Source organism: Ambystoma mexicanum, chromosome 9 (assembly GCF_040938575.1).
Source record: "Ambystoma mexicanum isolate Mex_15411 chromosome 9, UKY_AmexF1_1, whole genome shotgun sequence".
In the NCBI taxonomy this organism is placed as follows: Eukaryota; Metazoa; Chordata; class Amphibia; order Caudata; family Ambystomatidae; genus Ambystoma; species Ambystoma mexicanum.
The window spans coordinates 1503401640-1503427181 of NC_090931.1; the positions used below are offsets into that span (position 1 = coordinate 1503401640).

General features: G+C 48.1%; 1 protein-coding gene across 7 annotated transcripts in view; it reads right to left on the reverse strand.

The window, feature by feature from the left end:
* LOC138489334 (uncharacterized) overlaps positions 1 to 25542 on the reverse strand; it is a 168528-nt gene that overhangs the window by 100394 nt on the left and 42592 nt on the right. For 5 of the 7 annotated variants that reach the window (XM_069617046.1, XM_069617044.1, XM_069617042.1 and 2 more), the window contains exons 3-7: positions 24020 to 24115; positions 14355 to 14465; positions 13858 to 13935; positions 10182 to 10280; positions 6913 to 7011 (exon numbers count right to left, since the gene is read on the reverse strand). In XM_069617046.1, the coding sequence (XP_069473147.1) occupies positions 6913 to 7011; positions 10182 to 10280; positions 13858 to 13935; positions 14355 to 14465; positions 24020 to 24115 (483 nt within the window). The remainder of the gene's footprint in view (positions 1 to 6912; positions 7012 to 10181; positions 10281 to 13857; positions 13936 to 14354; positions 14466 to 24019; positions 24116 to 25542) is intronic. The other 2 variants (XM_069617043.1, XM_069617045.1) reach the window with 2 other exon arrangements.

The window sequence follows — 25542 nt, forward strand, 5'->3', positions numbered from 1 at the left end:
TCAGAGAAGAGAAGTGGAATACACCAGCCTAATCCCATTTGAGCTCCATTCTAGGCAGCGGTTCAGAGAAGAGAAGAGAAGTGGAATACACCAATGTAATCCCATCAGAGCCCCATTCTGGGCAGCGGTTCTGAGAAGAGAAGAGAAGTGGAATACACCAGCCTACTCCCATCAGAGCCCCATCCTGGGCAGTGGTTCAGAGAAGAGAAGAGAAGTGGAATACACCAGCCGAATCCCATCAGAGCTCCATTCTGGGCAGTGGTGAAGAGAAGAGAAGTGGAATACACCAGCCTAATCCCATCAGAGCTCCATTCTGGGCAGTGGTGAAGAGAAGAGAAGTGGAATACACCAGCCTAATCCCATCAGAGCTCCATTCTGGGCAGTGGTGAAGAGAAGAGAAGTGGAATACACCAGCCTAATCCCATCAGAGCTCCATTCTGGGCAGTGGTGAAGAGAAGAGAAGTGGAATACACCAGCCTAATCCCATCAGAGCTCCATTCTTGGCAGTGGTGAAGAGAAGAGAAGTGGAATACACCAGCCTAATCCCATCAGAGCTCCATTCTGGGCAGCAGGGTAATTCAAGAGATGTGGTATAGCTCAGCCTAATCCCATCAGAGCTCAATTCTGGGCAACGTTTCAGAGAAGAGAAGTGGAATACACCAGCCTAATCCCATCAGAGCTCCATTCTGGGCAGCGGTTCAGAGAAGAGATGTGGAATACACCAGCCTAATCCCATCAGAGCTCCATTCTGGGCAGCGGTTCAGAGAAGAGAAGTGTAATACACCAGCCTAATCCCATCAGAGCTCCATTCTGGGCAGCAGTTCAGAGAAGAGAAGTGGAATACACCAGCTTAATCCCATCAGTGCTCCATTCTGGGCAGCGGTTCAGAGAAGAGAAGTGGAATACACCAGCCTAATCCCATTTGAGCTCCATTCTAGGCAGCGGTTCAGAGAAGAGAAGAGAAGTGGAATACACCAGCTTAATCCCATCAGTGCTCCATTCTGGGCAGCGGTTCAGAGAAGAGAAGTGTAATACACCAGCCTAATCCCATTTGAGCTCCATTCTGGGCAGTGGTTCAGGGAAGAGAAGAGAAGTGTAATACACCAGCCTAATCCCATTTGAGCTCCATTCTGGGCAGTGGTGAAGAGAAGAGAAGTGTAATACACCAGCCCAATCCCATCAGAGCTCCATCCTGGGCAGTGGTGAAGAGAGTGATATGATATGACATTTATAACGCACCTATACACAAGTGTTTCAAGGCGCGACGAGGCAAGGGAGGGGGAACAGAGGGAAGACAGACAACACACCTACTAAGCCAGGTGTCATTCAGATCGCGCAAGTGCAAGGGGAGGGGGAAAGTGCGGGGGCAAAGTGGAGGGGACAGTGCAGTACATGGGATGATAGAATAAATAAACAATAAGTAAAAGTAAAAGTGTGGCCAGCTGGTGGCAAGTGCAAGGGTAAGTGCAGACATAAGGTGTCAAGTGCTGGTAGTGGGTTGTAGGGATACAGAAAACATTCCCCAACTGGGGGGTTGCCAGGAAGGCAGTGCAGGTGTGCGACTGGTGGGGGAGGGGACCTGGGCCCAAGAGAAATGTTTTGAGGTGCTTCCAGAACCGGAGGTGGTTCTCCTCAAGTGTAAGGGAGGCAGGAAGGCTGCTCCAGAGGGAGGCCCCAGCTGCAGAAAGAGATCTCCCGCCAACTCGTTGCTTGGAGAAGCGACTGACCCTGAGGGAGTTGGAGGCGGATGAGCGAAGAGCTCGAGAAGGAAGATATTTAGGGAGAGAGAGTTGAAGGTACTGAGGCCCCAGAAGGCCTTGTGGACAATGCATAGGGTTTTGAACTTAATCCTCACAGCCACTGGGAGCCAGTGAAGAGATTTCAGTCCTGGGGAGATACGATCCCTGGGCTTGAGGCCAAGGACAAGTCTTGCAGTCCTGTTTTGGATGAGTTGCAAAGGGTAGAGAGTAGAGGCAAGCAGATTTAGAAAGAGGCTGTTGCAATAGTCCAGCCTAGAGAGAACCAGAGCTCTGGAGACAGTGAGAAGAGAAGAGAAGTGGAATACGCCAGCCTAATCCCATCAGAGCTCCATTCTGGACAGTGGTTCAGAGAAGAGAAGAGAAGAGAAGTGGAATACACCAGCCTAATCCCATCAGAGCCCCATTCTGAAGAGAAGAGGAGAGGAGAGAAGAGGAGAGGAGAGGAGAGGAATACACCAGCCCAATCCCATCTAAGCTCCATTCTGGGAAGTGGTTCGGAGAAGAGAAGTGGAATACACCCACCTAATCCCATCAGAGCCTCATTCTGGGCAGGGTTCAGAGAAGAGAAGTGGAATACACCAGCCTAATGCCATCAGAGCTCCATTCTGGGCAGCGGTTCAGAGAAGAGAAGTGGAATACACCAGCCTAATCCCATCTGAGCTCCATTCTGGGCAGTGGTTCAGAGAAGAGAAGTGGAATACACCAGCCTAATCCCATCAGAGCTCCATCATTCTGGGCAGCGGTTCAGAGAAGAGAAGTGGAATATACCAGCCTAATCCCATCTGAGCTCCATTCTGGGAAGCGGTTCAGAGAAGAGAAGAGAAGTGGAATACACCCTCCTAATCCCATCAGAGCCCCATTCTGGGCAGCGGTTCAGAGAACAGAAGTGCAATACACCAATGTAATCCCATCAGAGCTCCATTCTGGGCAGCGGTTCAGAGAAGAGAAGTGGAATACACCAACGTAATCCCATCAGAGCTCCATTCTGGGCAGCAGCTCAGAGAAAAGAATAGAAATGGAATGCACCAGCTTAATCCCATGAGAGCTCCATTCTGGGCAGCGGTTCAGAGAAGAGAAGTGGAATACACCAGCCTAATCCCATTTGAGCTCCATTCTAGGCAGCGGTTCAGAGAAGAGAAGAGAAGTGGAATACACCAATGTAATCCCATCAGAGCCCCATTCTGGGCAGCGGTTCTGAGAAGAGAAGAGAAGTGGAATACACCAGCCTACTCCCATCAGAGCCCCATCCTGGGCAGTGGTTCAGAGAAGAGAAGAGAAGTGGAATACACCAGCCGAATCCCATCAGAGCTCCATTCTGGGCAGTGGTGAAGAGAAGAGAAGTGGAATACACCAGCCTAATCCCATCAGAGCTCCATTCTGGGCAGTGGTGAAGAGAAGAGAAGTGGAATACACCAGCCTAATCCCATCAGAGCTCCATTCTGGGCAGTGGTGAAGAGAAGAGAAGTGGAATACACCAGCCTAATCCCATCAGAGCTCCATTCTGGGCAGTGGTGAAGAGAAGAGAAGTGGAATACACCAGCCTAATCCCATCAGAGCTCCATTCTTGGCAGTGGTGAAGAGAAGAGAAGTGGAATACACCAGCCTAATCCCATCAGAGCTCCATTCTGGGCAGCAGGGTAATTCAAGAGATGTGGTATAGCTCAGCCTAATCCCATCAGAGCTCAATTCTGGGCAACGTTTCAGAGAAGAGAAGTGGAATACACCAGCCTAATCCCATCAGAGCTCCATTCTGGGCAGCGGTTCAGAGAAGAGATGTGGAATACACCAGCCTAATCCCATCAGAGCTCCATTCTGGGCAGCGGTTCAGAGAAGAGAAGTGTAATACACCAGCCTAATCCCATCAGAGCTCCATTCTGGGCAGCAGTTCAGAGAAGAGAAGTGGAATACACCAGCTTAATCCCATCAGTGCTCCATTCTGGGCAGCGGTTCAGAGAAGAGAAGTGGAATACACCAGCCTAATCCCATTTGAGCTCCATTCTAGGCAGCGGTTCAGAGAAGAGAAGAGAAGTGGAATACACCAGCTTAATCCCATCAGTGCTCCATTCTGGGCAGCGGTTCAGAGAAGAGAAGTGGAATACACCAGCCTAATCCCATTTGAGCTCCATTCTAGGCAGCGGTTCAGAGAAGAGAAGAGAAGTGGAATACACCAATGGAATCCCATCAGAGCCCCATTCTGGGCAGCGGTTCTGAGAAGAGAAGAGAAGTGGAATACACCAGCCTACTCCCATCAGAGCCCCATCCTGGGCAGTGGTTCAGAGAAGAGAAGAGAAGTGGAATACACCAGCTGAATCCCATCAGAGCTCCATTCTGGGAAGTGGTGAAGAGAAGAGAAGTGGAATACACCAGCCTAATCCCATCAGAGCTCCATTCTGGGCAGTGGTGAAGAGAAGAGAAGTGGAATACACCAGCCTAATCCCATCAGAGCTCCATTCTGGGCAGTGGTGAAGAGAAGAGAAGTGGAATACACCAGCCTAATCCCATCAGAGCTCCATTCTTGGCAGTGGTGAAGAGAAGAGAAGTGGAATACACCAGCCTAATCCCATCAGAGCTCCATTCTGGGCAGTGGTGAAGAGAAGAGAAGTAGAATACGCCAGCCTAATCCCATCAGACCTCAATTCTGGGCAACGTTTCAGAGAAGAGAAGTGGAATACACCAGCTTAATCCCATCAGTGCTCCATTCCGGGCAGCGGTTCAGAGAAGAGAAGTGGAATACACCAGCCTAATCCCATCAGAGCTCCATTCTGGGCAGCGGTTCAGAGAAGAGAAGTGTAATACACCAGCCTAATCCCATCAGAGCTCCATTCTGGGCAGCGGTTCAGAGAAGAGAAGTGGAATACACCAGCTTAATCCCATCAGTGCTCCATTCCGGGCAGCAGTTCAGAGAAGAGAAGTGGAATACACCATCTTAATCCTATCAGTGCTCCATTCCGGGCAGCAGGGTAATTGAAGAGAAGTGGTATTGCTCAGCCTAATCCCATCAGAGCCCCATTCTGGGCAGCGGTTCACGGAAGAGAAGTGGTATATCTCAAGATAATCCAAACAGAGCTCCGTGCTGGGCAGCAGGTCATTGAATGAACAGAAACTGTATAACTCAGCCTAATTCCATCAGAGCTCAATGATTAACCGCTGGAATGTCGTATCTGTGTGTGTCGGCTTCTGATGTGTTTCCTTCATGGAGAGCCTTACACTTCAGAGGTTCCCCTACGCATTGCACCCACAAAGACTTAAGTGGTGAACCGAAAACGGCATGCTGTTCCGCTATTCCAAGAACCTCATTCTTCCTATGCTTGATGAAGTAGTGTGAAGAATATGAAAGCTTCCAAGTAAATGATTTAATTACCATAACTAAGGTATGGGTAAGTAAAGGTATGGGAACACACTGTGGGTTGCTCACAACTTTAACATTGTACAAGATATCATAGATCCACTGCATTTACTAGAACATCAAATACACAGGCTTACCCTTATAAAGCAGAAAATAACACAGTGAAGCTATCTTAAAATGTCCAATCCCTACGTGGTGAGAGTCTCACAGTCTCTTAGGAGTCCTGACAGGTTCTTAGTCAGATGTGAGTGGCACTAGTAGAACTTTGCACCTAATGCAAACCCAATGGGGATAGGGATGGTTCAAGAGATACAAGTGATCTCAGTCCCTGGAGGACCCCCAGTCAATCAATTGCTGCAGAAGAATTGCCTCACCATTTTGGCAGTCGTTCAGGGTCACAGGTTCAAGCACATTCACCAGCGGTTGTCATCTCGACACCTCAGACGGTGGTGGAGGCACCCTGAATCAGTCCTACAATGTAGCAGAGACCATCACAGATGACCGGATTGACGCACGTCTTGAATTGCCCCAGACAGGCTCATCACGCTATCTGCGGCTCAGTGATTGCTCTTCGGGTTCCTGGCAGGTTCATCTTCTGATTAAGTTCAGCATAACCGGATTCCAGCGTCATAGGGCTTCCTAATCCCTTCCATAGGGCTGTGCATGTGTCTGTGCCAGGATGCAGGCGGCCCTGGCCCACGTACCGCCCAATGAAAGGCATACGGAACATTAACAGTCTTTTCATTTGCAAAGAATGTAACTATTTTTAGATTCTTTGCAAATGTTAACATTACATTTACATTAGTGGGGAAGTGAAAGGCACTGGTTCCATAACACAAATTCATTTTCCTCCAGGCACTGGTTATATAACACAAATGAATTTTCCTCCAGGTTGCAAGGGGGTGGCATGTTAGCCCCCCAATAAGGGTGAGCTACTCTGTTGATATACCCCAACAGCAAAGAAAGAAGTGTTTGGGACACTACAAAATTCCAGACTAACTGACTGCTTGACCCGCCCAAAGAGGAAGTCTTGAACTAAAGGAGAGGGGCGGGGGGGACTGAGAGTCATGGGCCTAAAGCAAGTGGAGGATCTGGTAGGATACAAGATGATATTGCTGTACAGTTCCCATCACTGTTGATTCGGTTAATACGTATAGCATAAACGGGTCTAGAAAATGTCAAACTAGTTTTGAATCATGAGTCATTCCCATGGCCCATCAAAGTACCTGAATTGTGAGAGGGCTTTTACCCTGTAGATTCCCTTTCCTGTGTTGAAGGATTCCTTGCTCTGTCCATCCAGACTTGCTGGATCCAAGGGGTACCTGTATATATCCTTCTCCTAGTTCATTGTTCCCTCAGGACAGCATGGAAGTGAGCGATATTCCTAATGTAATTACTGCGCATGTTCGTTTAACTGATTGGTGATTGTCATGTGCAAGAAAGGCTTACAAGCCAGTAACTGTTGACTCTACAGATTCCCAGGAATTACACATATATTTACTCACCTGTGGATCTGCTGGGGATTGCTTTCCTCTCACTGTCCGGGCCATCATTACAATCGGTTGCATCATCCATTTCTGTGCACAATCCTGTTCAATAGATAATGCAACTGGCAAGTACGATCCGAGAAAACACACAATGAGGTCTATAGCATACGGTCTGTCACTGCCATGAGCAGGCGAGGGCGTTTCAAGGGTGTAAATAGATGATGCAAAGCACAGGCGTGTACCTTCCATAACCAATTAAATTGTGCTTTTGTAAACAGCTTCCTCCCTCCTTCCCAGTGATTATATATTATTTGCTCACCCGCTAGCCTGCCAGGACTTGATTGCCTTTCACTGTCCCGATCTTCGCTGCAATCGGGGGCTTCATCCTCTTTTATGCAGAATGAAATCATTTCATGTCCTGAGATAAATTCAATGAAAAAAAGAAGTTTAACATATTGGCAAAAAGATTTGCATAGGAGGTTTTTCTACAGAGAAAAAAACAAAACATGTGGAGCGAGAGATATGATATGATATGGCATTTGTAACGCGCCTATACACAAGTGTTTCAAGGCGCGACGTGGCAGGGAGGGGGGAACAAGGGGAGACAGACAAACGATCCTACTAGGCCAGGTGTCATTCAGATCGCGCAAGTGCATGGGTAGGGGGGGCGGGAAAAGTGCAGGGAGGAAAGGGAGAGGGGAAAGTGCAGTACAAAGTGATTAGTAAAATACAAGATAAATAATAGGGGTCAGCTGGTGGCAAGTGCAGTATAAGTGCGTGCAGACAAGTGCTGGGAAGGGGGGCTGTAGGGATACAGAGACAGTCCCGCAGTGCAGGGGTTGCCAGGGAGGCAGTGCAGGGGAGAGTGGCTGGGCCAGGGACTGAGATTGGTGAGTGGCCCAGTTGCTGATTCAGTACAGTTTCAATGATTTAGCAGGGGAGAGGGGGAGAGAAAGCAGAAGCAAAGAGGAAGGTTTTGAGGTGCTTCCGAAACCGGAGATGGTTCTCCTCAAGTTTCAGGGAGGCAGGAAGGCTGTTCCAGAGGGAGGCCCCTGCTGCGGAGAGAGATCTCCCCCCAACTCGTTGCTTGGAGAAGCGGCTGACCCTGAGGGAGTTGGAGGCGGATGAGCGAAGAGCTCGAGAAGGAAGATATTTAGGAAGAGAGAGTTGAAGGTATTTTGGCCCAAGGCCCCAGAAGGCCTTGTTGACAATGCAGAGGGTTTTGAACTTAATCCTCGCAGCCACAGGGAGCCAGTGTAGCGATTTCAGTCCTGGAGAGATACGGTCCCTGGGCTTGAGGCCAAGGACAAGTCTCGCAGTCCTGTTCTGGATGAGTTGCAGCGGGCGGAGAGTAGAGGCAGGCAGATTTAGATAGAGGCTGTTACAGTAGTCCAGCTTCGAGAGAACCAGGGCTCTGGAGACAGTGAGCTTCTAGGGGAAGGAGAGGAAAGGAAGGATACCTCTGAGGAGGTGCAGCTGGTAGTGTGACTTCTTAGAAACGTCAGAAATGTGAGGAGAGAAGGAGAGTGTGGAGTCGAAGATGACCCCGAGGTTTTTTGCCTTGCAGGTAGGAGCAGGAAGAGGGCCAAGAGAGGCCAGCCAGAGAGCTGCAGGGAAGGAGGGAGTGGGTGTGCCGATGAGTAGAATCTCAGTCTTACTGGCATTAAGGCAGAGGTTGTTGGCGGCACACCATTCCTGGATAGCAGAAAGACAGTCAGAGATGAGGGAAGGAGAAGAGGAGGCCGAGGGTAGCCTGAAAATGAGCTGGGTATCATCCGCATAGCACTGAAAATTGGGGCAGAGAGTGGCGATGCAGTGGGCAAGGGGTGACAGATATTGGTTGAACAGCCAGGGAGAGAGGTTAGAACCCTGGGGGACACCACAGGTAGAGAAAAAGATGTCAGAGAGGAAAGACCCCAGTTGTACCTGGGAGGGTCGATTTAAGAGGAAAGAGGTCAGCCAAGCCAGAGCCTGACCAGTGATACCCAGGTTATCACGGAGATGGTTGAGCAGGATGGTATGGTTGACAGTATCAAAGGCAGAAGAGAGATCAAGCAAAATGGGAACACAAGGAATGTTAGAGTCAAGGTTCGAGAGTAGATCCTCACGGATGTTCAGGAGAGCAGTTTCTGTGCTTCTGGCGGCTTTGAAGCCAGACTGATGGTCATGAAGGCTACCAACAGATTCAGCCTGGAGATTAAGCTGGGAGATGGCCAGTCTCTCCAGGAGCTTTCCTAGGAAGGGAGTGATAGAGATTGGGCGATAGTTAGCTGGGCAGGAAGGGTCAGAAGAGGGTTTCTTAAGAAGGCGGTGCACAAGGGAATGCTTGAGAGGGGATGGGAAGACTCCAGAGGCGAAGAAGTGGTTGCAGAAGTCAGCAAAGGCAGGTGCCAAGGAGTCGATGTGGTCCTTAATAGTTTTGGAGGAACAGGGGTGGACCTGTTTTGACGAGACTTTCATAGATCGGACTTGTCTCGAAACCTCGTCAGCAGAAAAAAGGGGAAAGGCAGAGAAGGGGAGAGGGGGGTGGCTGCAGAAGGGCCAGAGGACGGGCAGGGAATAGAGGGGGGAGGTGATAGGAGGAGAGTGAGGACAGGATGTCCTGAGTTTTTGAAATGAAGTGGGAGGCCAGTGCCGTACAGAGGGCCTGGGAGGGGACAGGAGAGGTAGATACTGCAGCAGGGTTGGCCAGCTCCTTGCAGATTTTAAAGAGTTCGGCCGAATTGTTAGATGCCGCAGTGATGCGGGCTTGGATAAGGGCTCTCTTCTTGGTGAGAACGGAGAGCCGGTATTGCCTTTGGAGCAGGTGACAGGGCAGTTTGTCAGAGGATGAACATGAAGCACGCCATTTCCTCTCTGCCACCCTGCACTTGCGTTTAAGGGTGACGAGATCCGAGTCATACCAGGAGTTGCATTTGGCTTTGGGCTTCAGGCGGATTCTCATGACAGGGGCAACGATATCAAGAGTATCAGATATAGCAGAGTGGAGCAAGGAGAGGGCTGTGTCAGGATGGGAGTCAGCCGAGGGGGGGAGGAGGGGGCGAGAAGGTGGCAGCGAAAGCCTCAACTGACACACGCTTGATGGGTCGGATGACCGAGAAGGAAGGTGGCAGTGATGAGGGTGGCTTTGCCTGTGGGGTAGGGAGGGTAAGGTGGGAAGAAAGGAGAAAGTGATCACTCCAGGAGAGAGGAGTGGAGAGAGGGACAGAGAGGGGAAGGTCAGAAGAGATCAGGGCATCTAGAGTGTGCCTTGAAGAATGGGTCGGCCCAGACGGGAGAATAGAGAGTGAGAGAGAGTCGCAGAGGTCACGAAAGAGTCCAGAGGGGGGACAGGAGGCATCCAAGTGGATGTTGAAGACTCCAAGAATGAGGAGTTGAGTGGTTGAGGACAGGAGTGAGGAGGAGATGCATTGCTTCCATTTCTGAGAAACACCTGCACATTGAGCTGGTGCGGATGGAGTGAGATCCGGGCACTGTGTGCATGTCAGGTACCGAAAGCACATATTTACATGTCACAAGTACCTAAAGTATCCTTGTGCAAACAGCTCAACCTGCTGAGCTCTCTGTACTTGGGTCCCATTTGCTCACCCGTGGGCCTGCTGGGGGTTTGCTGTCTCTCACGGTCCCAATCATCACGGAAATCGGGGCCGTCATCCTCTTTGGTGCAGAATGAAATAATTTCATATCCTGTGATATAATTAATAAAAAGAGAAATGCAACTTAAAAACAAGATTCTTCTGGGGTCAAAACATAATGGAGGTCATGCCCTAGATGGAGTAAAGTAAAATACACACACAAATATGTATGTGGAGGGATGGCATGGAACATAACTCTCACTACACCCTCCCCCGTCCTCTCCATCATACAAATGCACATGTATTTATGTCAACATAAAATGTTCATGCTGATGCAAATTCTTTGGATTTGTATGAAATCTGCCAGGCAGGCGGATACCATCTTAAGTGCTGTCTGCCATGAGTAGGTTTTCCTTGCATTAGGAAGTGCAAAAACAAAGGGTTATAGACGATTGAATGTGCATTTAGACGTGTGTTATGCACTTCTTAGTCCAAATTATTATAATTGCACCAAGGGGACCTGTTTGCGTGGAAGAAGTCCCCTGTGCAATTTACGCGTTGGAGGAAAGAGTTCTGCAAAGTATTGTGAAAAGATGGCTTGGACTGAGGGAGATCTGATCACTTGTATAGGTCTGATAAGGATCAACAAATGCTGAGGGATTCAATAACATGCATGAGAAACCAGAGGGTATCTCACCCGCTAGTCCCTGGGGATCTCTCTCTCTCAGGTGGCCAGAGACAGCCATCGCCTTTGGATCTAGATCCTGGGACTGGACCAGTGCAGGAGGAATACCCGGGTGAGGGGTCTTCGTGGAGTGGGGTTGAGATAGCTGATGGCGAGACGCGGTATTCACCCATATTTTGTTCTTCTACCCCATCCTATTGTTTAGGATTTTCTTAAGTCCCAACGCCCCCTCCCCCTTTTTTCACAAACACTGGGCCGAGGAAGAGGGTGACTCCGAGTAACCAGACTAATTCTCTCACATTAGACTGGATATGTCCCGTTAATCGGGTCAGGCAAAGTCAGGCACTTTACCCAAAGTGCATACACCTGATACCAATTAGCTCTCCTCACACAAGTAAAAGGCAACACATAAAGAGACATTGAGCAAGGCGGAACACTAGAACAAGCAGAACTTCTGGGACGTAGGCACACCTACTGGAGCAGAGCAACAAACCAAAGGACGAGAGCAACAGGCCTCCAACAGGCCGCGAAAGACATTTGGAGAAGGCCAGATCCCACAAGTGAAGATTTCGTTGTGTTTCAAGGACGCCAGCAACCCTCCCGGGTGAACAGCAGAGTTGGGGAAGAGGTCAAGCCTGTGGTACTAACCTTGATTCGAAAATCGGAAAACGCCAAAAAAGAAAGAAGCGCACACAGCCGGTGAGTTGGCAAGAGACCTGAGAGACCTGTGTGTGTTAAAGTGAAAGAAGTGGCAACATCATATCAAAAGTAAAGGCTGCACACGCATGTGGATGAAACGTGAAGAAAGGCAGACCCATGAAAGAACTTTAAAGTGAAATACAGCTGCATGGTCCGGTGAAAGGAAGTAGCCCATTCGAAAGTCTCTGTGAAAGGTGCACTGTTTGAAGCTAAGGGGAAAACAAACAGCAAGAGTGAAAGTAAATAATGAACGTTGAATCGAAGTGGTCCTGCAGAAAGACTTCGACATTCGAAAGTGGTTCGAGTCAGATTGAGGGAGACCCGATATGTGTTAAGCTTGGGCCAGGGAGCCCCCTTGCAACTTTGTGTGACCTGTATCATGAGAGGTCTGAGTCCGGAATAGGGGGACCTACGAGGACTGTGTAGGGAAAGGTCTGAACCCGGCAGATGGTGCAATTCTCTTGACATGAGATGGGGGAAATCTGTGACCAGCATTGTCTAAGCCAAATGACATTGCCAAAAGAACAACAGGGGCAAATATGGTGCAATTCTCCTGGCATAAGCGGTTCATTGGGAGAAACCTAGAACCAACATTGGCAAGAGCCAAAAGAGATTGTACGAGAAATAAAGATACAAGGTTTGCACTATTCTCCCGACATGAGATGTCAGTTGGGGGAAACCTGCAACAAGCATTGCCAAGAATCAACAGAGATTGAAAGAAAGGTTGACAGAGCTTGATTCAGCCCTCTGATCTAAGATGTAAGTATGGGGGGAAACTGCCACAAGTAGCAACTGAAGTCAGCAAAGGTTTGCTAGTGAAGAAGCTCTATTGTGTGATATCTAAGTGGAAAGTGAATGTTGCAGAGAAGCCTGGTAGTGAAGTATTTTTGGAAAGGGGTACCTGGCAGGAGAGTACACAAGGGGATCTAAGTCAACCAAAAAAGGAGATATACCTGGCAGGAACCAGGATATCAAGAGTTTACAGTTGAAGTTGACAAGTGTCCTGGCAGGAGAGTGTACTGGGAAACTTAATTTGAATTGGTCTGTTGAAAAGAGACTTGGGGCCTCATTCCGAGGTGGGCGGTAAGGGGTTAACAGCGCCGGTAAGGGTGCCGGTGCTGTAACCCATTACCGCCGCATTACGAGGTCCTTTAGCGGGTCCCGCTAAGGGCGGGTGGTTTTACCAGACGCCCTTAGTAGGAGCCGCTAAAGGACCAGCATGCTAACAACGGGCCCGTTATTGACGGGCCCGTTGTTAGCATGGTCCCCATTCCCATTGAGCCCCCTGGGGGCTCGAATGGGAATGGAGATGGGTTCCCTGAATGGGGAAATACCGGGTCCTCCAAGGTTGGAATGGCCCGGTAATTCCCCATTCAAGGAACCCGGACCCGGTATGCGGTAAGGGGTTAGCCATGGTGCTTATAGCACCATGGCTACCTCCAATCTCGGAATGAGGCCCTTGGTCATGTAAGGTTCTTGTTTCAATTATACATTTTGTCAACCAGAAACTCTGAAAAGACATGCCTTTTGCCATACTTGAATCACTGTTATGAAAAAGACATTTGTTTTGCCATTCTGAAAAGTAGTAAAGACTTTCCTTTGCCTTATTATAACCAGCGATGTGGAAGGAACATTTGTTTTGGTCACCCTGAGCAAAGTAGTAGGTGAAAGAGACATTTGAAATGCCTTTAAGAGACTAGTCTTGATACAAGAACACAGTGAAAGGTTTACCTGAAGTAATTCAGGGAAGGAAACTAAACCCTGTATACAAGACATGTTTTAGTTGAAGTTATGTGTTTGAGTTATTGCACTTTTCTAGTGAGTTGAACTTTGAAACATTTACCTTACACTGTTTGCTTGTATATGTTTGTGTGAGGGCCAGATTGAGTTTGGACACAAGGTCATCCTTCTTTGGTTTTAGTTTCATATGAAGGGACATTCACGTTAGGATAGGGAGAGTTAGGCCTTCATCCCTTGCTGTTCATAAAATGACTAACGTTCAGAATGTTATCTCTTTTTGTCGGCCTCTCATTTCTGACCACTCACACTACCCATGGCAAATACTGTGCCAGTTACTACCCATGGCAAACTCTGTGCCAGTTACCACGGTGAACACTGTGCCAATACACACAATAATCACAACCACCACTGTGTCAACTAAGTAACTGCCAATGATCCACACTGGGCCAACAATAACTAACCACGGCCATCAACATTTTACATCTGGGTTACTCCTAACATGCAAAGAAGGGCCCTCTCCCCAATAAGTCCAGCAATGAAACATCCTGGGAGCATGCAAACGTACCAGAGTCTGTGTCCAGGCTCCGTTCTCGGACTTCCTCACCGAAATTATCAATGAAAATTGAAGGTGTGTCTTCATCTTCTCTCAAATAAAAGTCAGAATTTAAAAATTAAACTCAACTTAAAGTGTTTCAGAAACTAAGCAATTTATATCTTTTATATTTATATGAAGGCCCAAAAGGGCGTCTAGGCGCTGACAGGAGCGAGTGGGGCAGGCTCAGAGAACTAGATGCAGACAGAATATATATATTTTTTTAAACCATTAGCGTTGGACTTGCCCAAACCATTTTGAAAGATGTGGTTATGAGGTTAGACAGAACCACATTTCAGAGTAACACAATAAAGCAAATATGCTGAAGTGACTATTCTGAGGTGTGCACCGTTTTAACACCGCTCGACTTGGCAAATTCCTGTGCTATAGTAAACTGTATTGCGGTTATTGGAGCTGAATGTCTGAGGGGACTTTATAACACATTTGAAATGACATTCGTTCTTTTTTACCTGTGCTGTGACAATGTATTTCTCTTTCTTCTGTTTTCTGTGAACTCTTAGAGTCCAGTTTGTCTTCTACGTTTAGGCTGAATAGCTCCTCTCCATCCGTGATCCCACCACCTGTGGGTTAAGCATAAATTCATGATTTCCTCCAGCTGGAAGCATTTTCATTCTGCTTTTAGGTCCACATTCCTCCCAGTGTCATTTGCCTAAATATTGGTAAGAGATTTGGAGGTTAGTGAAATAAAACCAAGGCCCTCGTCTTCTCTGTGCACCTTAGGGAAGGACAGACATCCAGACATATGGAGATGCCTTCAGCAGTCTGTGTAAAAGAATCCCACACATTAGGAAAAAACGAAGTATCAAGAAACAAAATGGCCTAATTCAATTTAATAGCACAGATGGTGGTTAAAATGTGTTCAAAAATCAAATTGCCAGATGTCTGCCATGTGAAAGTGCTATTCCAGCCAAACATGCCTGCCGTCCCGTTAGCTGCTATTCATGATTGATTGTATTTAGGATTCTATTTAGTATTTAGCAAAATATTGAGAGTCATTGTGTGTTTTATCGATTTTAGCCTGGTTTTAAAAAGTTGCATTTAGCATCTGTTTTAAACAATGTTAAAAGCACTCTACGGCTGCTGGTCTAGTTACCTGGTCGTACAACGTAATTGCTGAAATAATACACTGTGCCAGCACACGGGAGAGCGTAGCACTGCTCTTTATTCTGGATCACGGTGTATTGTGGTGATCTCACTTGAACTACACGCCCAAACTGCTTGCGGTTCTCGCGCCCTTGAAATGTGCAAATCGGGCACGAGAGCGCCAGCGCGAGTACCCAAGCGGTTTGGGCCGGTCTGTGGCGTTATTGCGGCACAAAGCGCTGATCGGATTTAACAATATAGGTAAGTTGGTACAATTCGTAGACCCTGGGCCTCATTACAACCCTGGCGTTGGACCATGGTGCTATTCAAATCCCCATTCACCATGGCCCCTTCCCCATTCCCATTTTTGGCCCATAGGGCTCAATGGGAATGGGGAAGGCGCTAATTACGGCACCGTAATTAGCACCAAGGTCCCTTAGCGGGTTGGACTTTAACGCCTGCAAAAAGCAGGCGTTAAAGTGTGAATCTGGCGTTAAGGGTTTAACGGCGCCGCAGCCTTTTACGGCGCCGTTAACCCCTTAACGCCAGGGTTGTAATGAGGCCCACTGTGTTAGGATGTGTCTTTCCTATACGTGCGATACGTTACTGGCAGTAAAGGAGACCAACCATGGTTTTATTTCGCTACGCCCTTGGAATAAAATCTGAAAATGTACAGTAACTCTGGCTGATGATTCCTTCAAATTAGCACTCATAAACGCCAGGTCGGCTGTAAAGAATGCGGTTTCGTTGCATGACTTTATTCAAACAACTAATACCGACATAATGCTGATCACAGAGACGTGGTTTACGGAGACGTCTCAATCCCATTTCCATATGTTGACACTGTCTAAGTACCTGATTAAATGGCTAAACAGGGAGGAAAAAAGGGGATGTGGGGTGGCTATCATTTATAAAGAAGACATACATTTGAAGAGTACTGAGACCCTGAATTGCGATGATAACTATGTTCCTTTCGATTCTCATCCAACAAATCTTTTAGACTCATGTTATAGACCCCCAGTCCCTGCTACTACGTTTCTCAATGCGATGGATATGTACTTAGGGGTGGAGGCAAGTAACCAGCCAAACATTGCGATTGTTGGAAGACCCCAATGTTTGGTGTGATGAGCCAATAAATGGGGACTGCTCATATCTAATGAGCATCTTGGATTCACATAATCTTAGACTTTTAATCTTAGACTTTTGTCAAAACAACCCACCCATGTAAATGGACATTGTTTGGACCCGATTATGTCTAGAGGATTTAGGTTAGATATGATGACTAACAAACAAGTCAGCTGGTCTTGATCATTTTATGATTCAGGCTAACTGGATACTGACACCAAGCGCACACAAAACTACATCTCCACCAATTATGGATTACCAACGGCAAAAGAGACAACCGGACAAAATATCAGGTGCCAATTTGATGGCTCATATTCCAGAAATCTATGATATGTCAGGTGGTGAGGTGGATTATATGCGCCTGATGCAACAGCTATAGGCAAATTGTGATCTCTTTGCACCACTAAAAAAAGTCAGAAAAACTACTAGCAGAGTGAACAAATGGTTTGATGAAAGTGTAAAAGAATTTCAGAGAAAATATCGGAAGGCCGAAAAAAAGATGATGTCTCACCCAGTCAAGGGACGACCTTATTAAATCCAGGTCAGCATTAAAAGGTTACAAAGAGGAGCCCAGACAGAAATAGACACCAAGTCTACAAAATCAGATCAATGTAGCTCAAAATAGACCGAAGGAACTTTTTAAGGTCATTGGAAATTTGGTGACCCATGACTGCATTAACACGGGGCTACATCCCAGTGTGAAAATGGTCAACGATTTAAATAAATTCTTCTTTAACAAAGTTGAACAGATTAGAGTAAATCTGGATAGTTAACCCTTAGGGGAAGATAGACTCGTTATACGAATGCATAAGGCAGGGGGGACATCCCCAATTGTGGACTTTAAATTCTCTCCAGTAGATAAAGAGACTTTAAAAAATTTCATGGAAGCTTTAAAACCAACAAATCATAGTTTCGACCCAATTCCAGCGTACTTAGCGCAGAAACATGCTGAAGCCTTGAGTGGACCTATGCAAAGCTTTGTCAATGCCTTGTTGGCTACCTATCGCCTAGTATTATCTCCCGCCACTATTAAAGAAGCCCAGTTTGGATCCCCATGAACTGGCTACCTATCGCCTATTGGCTGGGCTGGTGTGGCAAACGAAAATTCTTGAAAAGGTTGTGACTCTGCAACCACAAAAACATAGGGAAGAAAACAAAATTCTTGACACATTCCAGTACGGGTTTAGGCCTGGATATTGGGACAGAGACAGCGTTGATCAAAGTAAGGGATGACATACTGGAAAATATAGACTGTGGTAATGTCAGCATGCTTATTATGTTGGACCTGTCGGCAGTGTTCGACATTGTCGATCCAAAAATCCTGACTGCTAGACTGAGTGAATTAGGCCATGTCTCCGAAGAGGCACCGAGATGGTACGACTCTTTTTTGAGCAATCGCGCACATCAGTTTAAGATGGGCTGTCTTTTAGCTGAAATGCTGAACACAATCTGCGGAGTGCCTCAGGGCTCTTCCCTATCTCCGGTTCTCTTTAATCTCTATGTTCGCCCCCTCCTAATAAATCTGGCACAGATTAACCTGCAGTATCATTCCAATGCGGATGATATGCAGATTTATTTGAGCCTAAAACAGTCAATGGAGGCAGTGGGAAATATTCTGAAATGTGCAGAGGCATTCCGAGGGTGGATGATAAACAACAGGCTCCAGCTAAACCCTAGTAAGACTGAGATACTTATCTTTGGATCTAAAAAGAAACTCGGAACCGCTGCCCAGATGGTCCCTGTCCACCGATATTTGGCAATACCCAAGTGTATACAGATTTTGTTAAGAATCTGGGGTGCATTTGGCAGTCAGACATGGGATACAACCGGCAGGTGAACCGGATGGTTAAATCAGTTTATTTTCAGTTGAAACTACTGAAACCACTCCTCGCCCTCATTCCAGAAGGTGATCGAGCAAAGGTAGTGGGATCACTTGTTAATGCCAGGCTGGCCTATTGTAATAGCCTCCTGGCTGGATGCCCTAAATATCAGTTACAACGTCTTGCAGTAGCAGAGAATGCTGCCGTAAATGTAGTGTTTGCACTAAGCTGGATAAAATCAGCTTCGGAATCCAGGTGGAAACTACATTGGCTTCCGGTCCACCGAAGAATCCAATCTAAGTCATTGTGTTTGATCTTTAGGGGCATGCACAACCTTGCACCCTCTCACCTAGTGGCCAAGATTCAAATCTATACCCCCAGTAGATCCTGGAGGTCTATGGCTTTAAATCAATTGGTAGTTCCTACCTCTAGATTTGTCAGTTGGGGGGATAGAAGGTTTTCAGTGGCTGGTGCCCACGCATGGAATGGTCTTCCACACCATCTAAGGAAGACAGAATCCCTGACAGCCTTCAGAAAACAGCTAAATACACATTGGTTTGAATAATGCTATGCGAATGGTGACGGGTGTTCATTGAACTGTACATAAGATCTGCGCCTAGAGGCGCCTTGCCGCTTGGTTTTTATCAGGGATATGCGTGCTACAAATTTTAAATCAAATAAAATAAAATCAAGAGGCCACAAGTAAATCATGAAAACATTTTTTATGTAGCGAAAGAGAAAAACAGTTCCTGTTGAAGATGAACTTAATCAGAACTGGCGTTATTCAGTCCTTGGCTGCCCCAACTAATCACCCACTGAAACGATAGTGCCTTGCCAGTATCACTGACTGACCATAATACTATGTCACATGCTGACTGGCTGCTCCCCACCATCCGGTCAGCAGCCCCAGCATTCGTCAAGGTGTGCCATTCACCTAAGGCTTAGAGCCACACTCTCTGAAAAGGTAACCCATCTCTCCATATTAATGATACATGTGTTGAGCCCACAACGCCAGAACACGGACATCCAGAAGCCAACCTTCCAATCATATCCAAAACTTTACAAACGCAGCAAAGAGACCATTTTAAAAAGAATTACCACATTGGCATTTCCACACCCCTCTCCATTGGCATGTCCACACCCCTCTTCATTGGCATTTCCACACCCCTCTCCATTGGCATGTCCACACCCCTCTCCATTGGCATGTCCACACCCCTCTTCATTGGCATGTCCATACCCCTCTCCATTGGCATTTCCACATCCCTCCCATTGGCATGTCCACACCCCTCTACATTGACATTTCCACACCCCTCTCCATTGGCATGTCCACACCCCTCTTCATTGGCATGTCCATACCCCCCTCCATTGGCATTTCCACATCCCTCCCATTGGCATGTCCACACCCCTCTACATTGACATTTCCACACCCCTCTCCATTGGCATGTCCACACCCCTCTTCATTGGCATGTCCATACCCCTCTCCATTGGCATTTCCACATCCCTCCCATTGGCATGTCCACACCCCTCTACATTGGCATGTCCACACCCCTCTCCATTGGCATGTCCACACCCCTCTACATTGGCATGTCCACACCCCTCTACATTGGCATTTCCACACCCCTCTCCATTGACATGTCCACACCCCTCTCCATTGACATGTCCACACCCCTCTCCATTGGCATTTCCACACCCCTCTCCATTGACATGTCCACACCCCTCTCCATTGGCATGTCCATACCCCTCTCCATTGGCATGTCCACACCCCTCTCCATTGGCATGTCCACACCCCTCTCCATTGGCACGTCCACACCCCTCTCCATTGGCATTTCCACACCCCTCTCCATTGGCATGTCCATACCCCTCTCCATTGGCATGTCCACACCCCTCTTCATTGGCATACCACACCCCTCTCCATTGGCATTTCCACACCCCTCTCCATTGGCATTTCCACACCCCTCTCCATTGGCATTTCCTCACCCCTCTCCATTGGCATTTCCACACCCCTCTCCATTGGCATTTCCACACCCCTCTCCATTGGCATTTCCACACCCCTCTACATTGACATTTCCACACCCCTCTCCATTGGCATGTCCACACCCCTCTCCATTGGCATGTCCACACCCCTCTACATTGGCATTTCCACACCCCTCTCCATTGACATGTCCACACCCCTCTCCATTGACATGTCCATACCCCTCTCCATTGGCATTTCCACACCCCTCTCCATTGACATGTCCACACCCCTCTCCATTGGCATGTCCATACCCCTCTCCATTGGCATGTCCACACCCCTCTCCATTGGCATTTCCACACCCCTCTCCATTGGCATTTCCACACCCCTCTCCATTGGCATGTCCACACCCCTCTCCATTGGCACGTCCACACCCCTCTCCATTGGCATTTCCACACCCCTCTCCATTGGCATGTCCATACCCCTCTCCATTGGCATGTCCACACCCCTCTTCATTGGCATACCACACCCCTCTCCATTGGCATTTCCACACCCCTCTCCATTGGCATTTCCACACCCCTCTCCATTGGCATTTCCTCACCCCTCTCCATTGGCATACCACACCCCTCTTCATTGGCTTTCCACACCCCTCTCCACTGGCATTTCCACACCCCTCTGCATTGGCATGTCCACACCCCTCTCCATTGGCATACTGCACCCCTCTCCACTGGCATGCCGCACCCCTCTCCATTGGCATTCCCACACCCCTCTCCATTGACATACCACACCCCTCTCCATTGGCATACCACACCCCTCTCCACTGGCATACCACACCCCTCTCCATTGGCATTCCCACACCCCTCTCCATTGGCATACCACACCCCTCTCCATTGGCATACCACACCCCTCTCCACTGGCATACCACACCCCTCTCCATTGGCATTCCCACACCCCTCTCCATTGGCATTCCCATACCCCTCTCCATTGGCATTCCCACACCCCTCTCCATTGGCATTCCCACACCCCTCTCCATTGGCATACCACACCCCTCTCCATTGGCATGTCCACACCCCTCTCCATTGGCATACCACACCCCTCCTTTGGCATACCACACCCCTCCAATGGCATACCACACCCCTCCATTGGCATACCACACCCCTCCATTGGCATACCACACCCCTCTCCACTGGCATACCACACCCCTCTCCACTGGCATACCACACCCCTCTCCATTGGCATTCCCACACCCCTCTCCATTGGCATTCCCACACCCCTCTCCATTGGCATGTCCACACCCCTCTCCACTGGCATACCACACCCCTCCATTGGCATACCACACCCCTCTCCACTGGCATGCCGCACCCCTCTCCATTGGCATTTCCACAACCCTCTCCACTGGCATGCCGCACCCCTCTGGATTGGCATGTCCACACCCCTCTAATAGGATTTCGGCCAAGGACATGACACTGATTCGGCATGAACCCATTACAAATAGTTTTCACAAATGTTTATCTTCTGGTCTGTTATCTTCCGAGTCCTTGAATGGATTGGGGGTCAGGGGATCCCCAGTCTGCCCATTAAATGTTCTACATCGCATGATAGGTGGCAGGTCCCAGTCCACAAGATCACCCAAGACCCATCACCCAGCCTCCGAAAGGGGTCTTCATTCATCACAGTCCCGCCTCAATTCCTTCCCTATCCTTCCCTTCCTCCTTTCATCATCACTCAATCCATGCCGCACCATTCTACTTTTCCTTTCGTTATTCCGGCTTCCTACCTTGCTTCTCTTAACCCCTGTTCTCTTTTCTCATTGTGCAACATTTGCTTAGGACTCGCGAAGACCAAAGTTCCCCCACAATCTCTCGCTCTTGCAGCAGTCAAGGGCATGCGAAGGGCTTTGGAGATGTTGAAGGCTGTTTCAGGGGTCTGTCCTAGACCCATCCCCCCGCAGTATCCCCACTGTTATAGCTCTAGCCCCTTCTCACTTAAGCAAACAGTTCAGCTCCATCTTTATGCCTAGGGGTATTGCTTGTGTTAGTGACAGCAAGAGGTGCAGGTGAAGTGTCTTTTATTGCGGAACAGTTGAAGTTTGGGTGAATTTAGAGGGAGGGGTGCAAAATAAAAGGGTCAAGCTGAATCTCCCCAAAAGGGACCAGAGTTCTGCTCGGAGTCCCTGGCTAGAGGACTGATCTGGCCTATGCCCATCAGTAATAAGAGTTCTGGGTTTCCTGGCAAGCCCGTTTCCTTGCTTCTTCCAAACTAAGAAAAGTAATTTACAGTCTAAGGTTAAAGTTCACTCTTCTCCTCGATGCCTCACCACCTGCTCATTCTTCCACTCCTTTCAGACTCCCCTTAAGCCTGTCTCAAGGTCCCTTCCTCTATCCTCCTTATGCGGTCCTTCCTTCCTCCTTTGGACTCTCTGCACTGCTCTCAGCATACTGCACCCTCCTTCGTCCTTTCACTGATAGTCTCAGCCTCCTTCTCTGCTCTTCCTCCCCCTCCTTCCTCTCACTGATCGTCATCCTGTAATCTTAATCACTCCTTTCAGCCTCCTCCTTCATGGTACAGGTGGTCGTCTGTGCTACTCCTTTCATTTTCCTACTACCCATGGCCCTCCTCTTCTCTATTCTTTTGACTCTCCTCCATCCTTCTACTGGCGAGGCTCTCTCTCTCTTCCTCTGCCTCTCCCTCTCCCTCCCAGCCTCCCTCCCTCCATCCATCCATCCATCCATCCCTCCTCCAGCTTTCTATAAATTGCAATCCAGCTCCTTTTCCGAAATCCCACCCTGCTAGGTCTGCACCTCCCCTTTTCGTTTCTGGAACAGAAGTCACCAGTGCTCATATTGGCACGGAACATGTGGATTGGCGAGCTGTGATCAGAACAGAGATGTTATCATGAGTTACTAATTGCTCAGGGTTCTGCGCAGCAGCATCGTGGATTAAAGGATTAGTACATGCTCCACCATTTTAGATACTGACTTTGTCCGCGACCTTGGGTAGGATACACAGGGACTCCCCACAGACTGCGGCTGTGTGCTGGGCTGCACCTGGCATAAACATCCCAGTTTACATGACCTTTGGGGCCCCATCATACACTGCTGCCCTGCCTGCCAGATCTACAAACTTAAGCAGAAGAAATAAAGAACTCCAGCAAGGAAGGGCTGTCGATCAAGTTTAGATTGATTTAATGACTTTTTTATTATATTTTAACTCTTCTTTTTTAGTAATGCAGCTGCTTACCTATAGTAATAATGTATATAGGGCCTCATTACATGGAAGGCGGTGAGCCATGGCGCTATTAGCACCATGTTTCATGCCGGTAAAACACCGGCACCGCCTTGGTGGAAAGGGGAATTACTGCCCCATTCCAAGGTTGGCGGGGCGGTAATTCCCCCTTCCACCATTGCCCTTCCCCATTCCCATTTTTGCTCCATAGGGCTCTATGGGAATGGGGAAGGCGCTAATTACGGTACCGCAAATTGCGGTACCGTAATTAGCTCCACTGGTCCCTTACTACGAGGTCCCTTTGCGGGTTGGGGAATTTAATGCCTGCTTTTTGCAGGCGTTAAAAACCAACCCGCAAAGGGACCTCGTAGTAAGGCGGTAAGGTAAAATACCGGTAAACCCTTACCGCCTACCGTGTAATGAGGCCCATAGTGTCTTGTGATGCCCCTTTATGTAAAAAAAATTAAACAAATAACTGTTCGTGTACTTGTAGAAAAGAAATGACTCTACCAACTAAATAGACCATACACCAGCATTTCTTGCTCTTTCTTTCCTTTTGTGTGTTAAAAGTTATTATTATAAGCCTGTGCTTCTTTCCTAGGTGATTTGGAAATCTTAAACTTCCCACAGAGGTGCACCTAGGTGATCAAGAACTCAGGTAAGCGAGGGTTGGTGAAGACAAGTGGTTAACGTTAAGCTAAAAGTGTCAGAGACCTTTATTGCAGTGCGCGCCTAGACTGGTCTCCCAATAAGTGCTTTGGAACAATCCCCTGTTACATATGCTTGTCTTTGTGTCTTTGTTTGCGCCTCTCCTTCTCTGTTGGGTGATTGTGTAGCCACCTGTGTGGTGATGTGAATGTGCTTTGATAGAGGGAAGATATGTCCAAGCGTAACCGCCCATTCACAATACCGCAAATTCTATGCGCCTCCGGGCTGTCTGCGGGACTCGGGGGTTTCCGCCTTTCTTTGGTTCGTAATGAAAAGACAGTGTTGACAATGAGGGGACCTGTTGAGAGAAGAAAAGAGACATTAATAATCCTTCTGCTTGCACCTGTGTGATGAAGAGAATGATCGGTTATCTGCCTGGTGGCATATGCTGGATGGCAGCACTGAACCCATGCCCAGTAGATGCTAGAAGCAGTACCTTGTGTCTGAGCATTATGGTACGCTCACTTTTATATTCCAGTAGCATTGGGAGTCATTATAGAGGTGCACCCATTGGTCCTCTTTGTTACCAATTAATAATTTCATGGTTGATGCCTGAATAGGCAATTCTGCTACAGATTCTTAAACCTAAAAATACAATTTGAGATCTGGTAAAGCCCACCACCCTCTTTAATCCTCATTACATTTTTTTCCAATCAAGGTGGTTGCCTGGAGACCAGGGCCGAACTGGCCATCGGAATACAGGGATTTCTCCCAGTCGGGCGGTGAGCGTGGAGCAATTTGGGCGTTTCTGGTTTCACTGGGACTGGGAGAGAGCAGACACCTGACCGCAATGGAATACACACCTAAAAGCAGGTTTTTACTTTAACAGTAGTGAGGTGTGGGGAGTGTCCCACGTTACTGAGGTAGGATGGGGGCTGAGGGGGGCGGCGGGGAGGGGGAAATCGAGCACTGGCTACTGTGCTTACTGTATTAAAGTTTTGCTTGTGTTCTGCTAAGCTCTAGCGTTGTAAAGAAACAAAAGGAAAGTATAATGTTTGGGGCTCACTTGTGCTGTTCCAGGCTCTGCGGTGATGCAGGGTTTCCCAGACCAGGGTGGATGGAGGACGCCTGGAGGCATTGCCTATCATCCATGGGCCTGATGATAGCACAGCCCTTGACCTCAGTCTGCTGGGACCCCTTTGCAGATTTACTTCTTAGAGGGGGATGAAAAGCAGCTACCTCTTTGCATGTTTGCATAGAAACTCCCTTTCCAGCAAAATTGGACTTAAGTGATCTTCTATAATTTCCCAAAATACGCAAATAGAATTCTGGGCAGAACCTGCGTATTGTGATTTAGCTTTGCTGCCATGAACTGCACTTCTGAAGAATCCTTGGATCCAATTACTTCTGGAACATTCCCTCTTTCTTCCTCTCCATTCCCCCCCCCCCCCCCCATTATTGTATTCCCTCCTTCTCAATTCTTGAGCGGCCTCCTTTTCTTACTCCCTTTCCTCTGCGAGGCACCCATCTGCTCTATTCCTAGGCTCCTGTATTCTCCCTCCCTTATCTGGAATGCCCCCTCCTTCTCTCCACTCCTGCATTGCATTCTTTTACTCACCCTCCCCAGTTCATTCCTTCTTTCCTTCCCTCACTCTACAGGCCTGAGTTTATCAAACAGTCTCCTCCAGCACTGACCCAACTCCTCCCTCTCCCTTGTTCTTCAATCTTGAATTCCTCCTTCCTTTTAATTATTGTTTGGGAGGTTATTTATTGATAACGAACCTA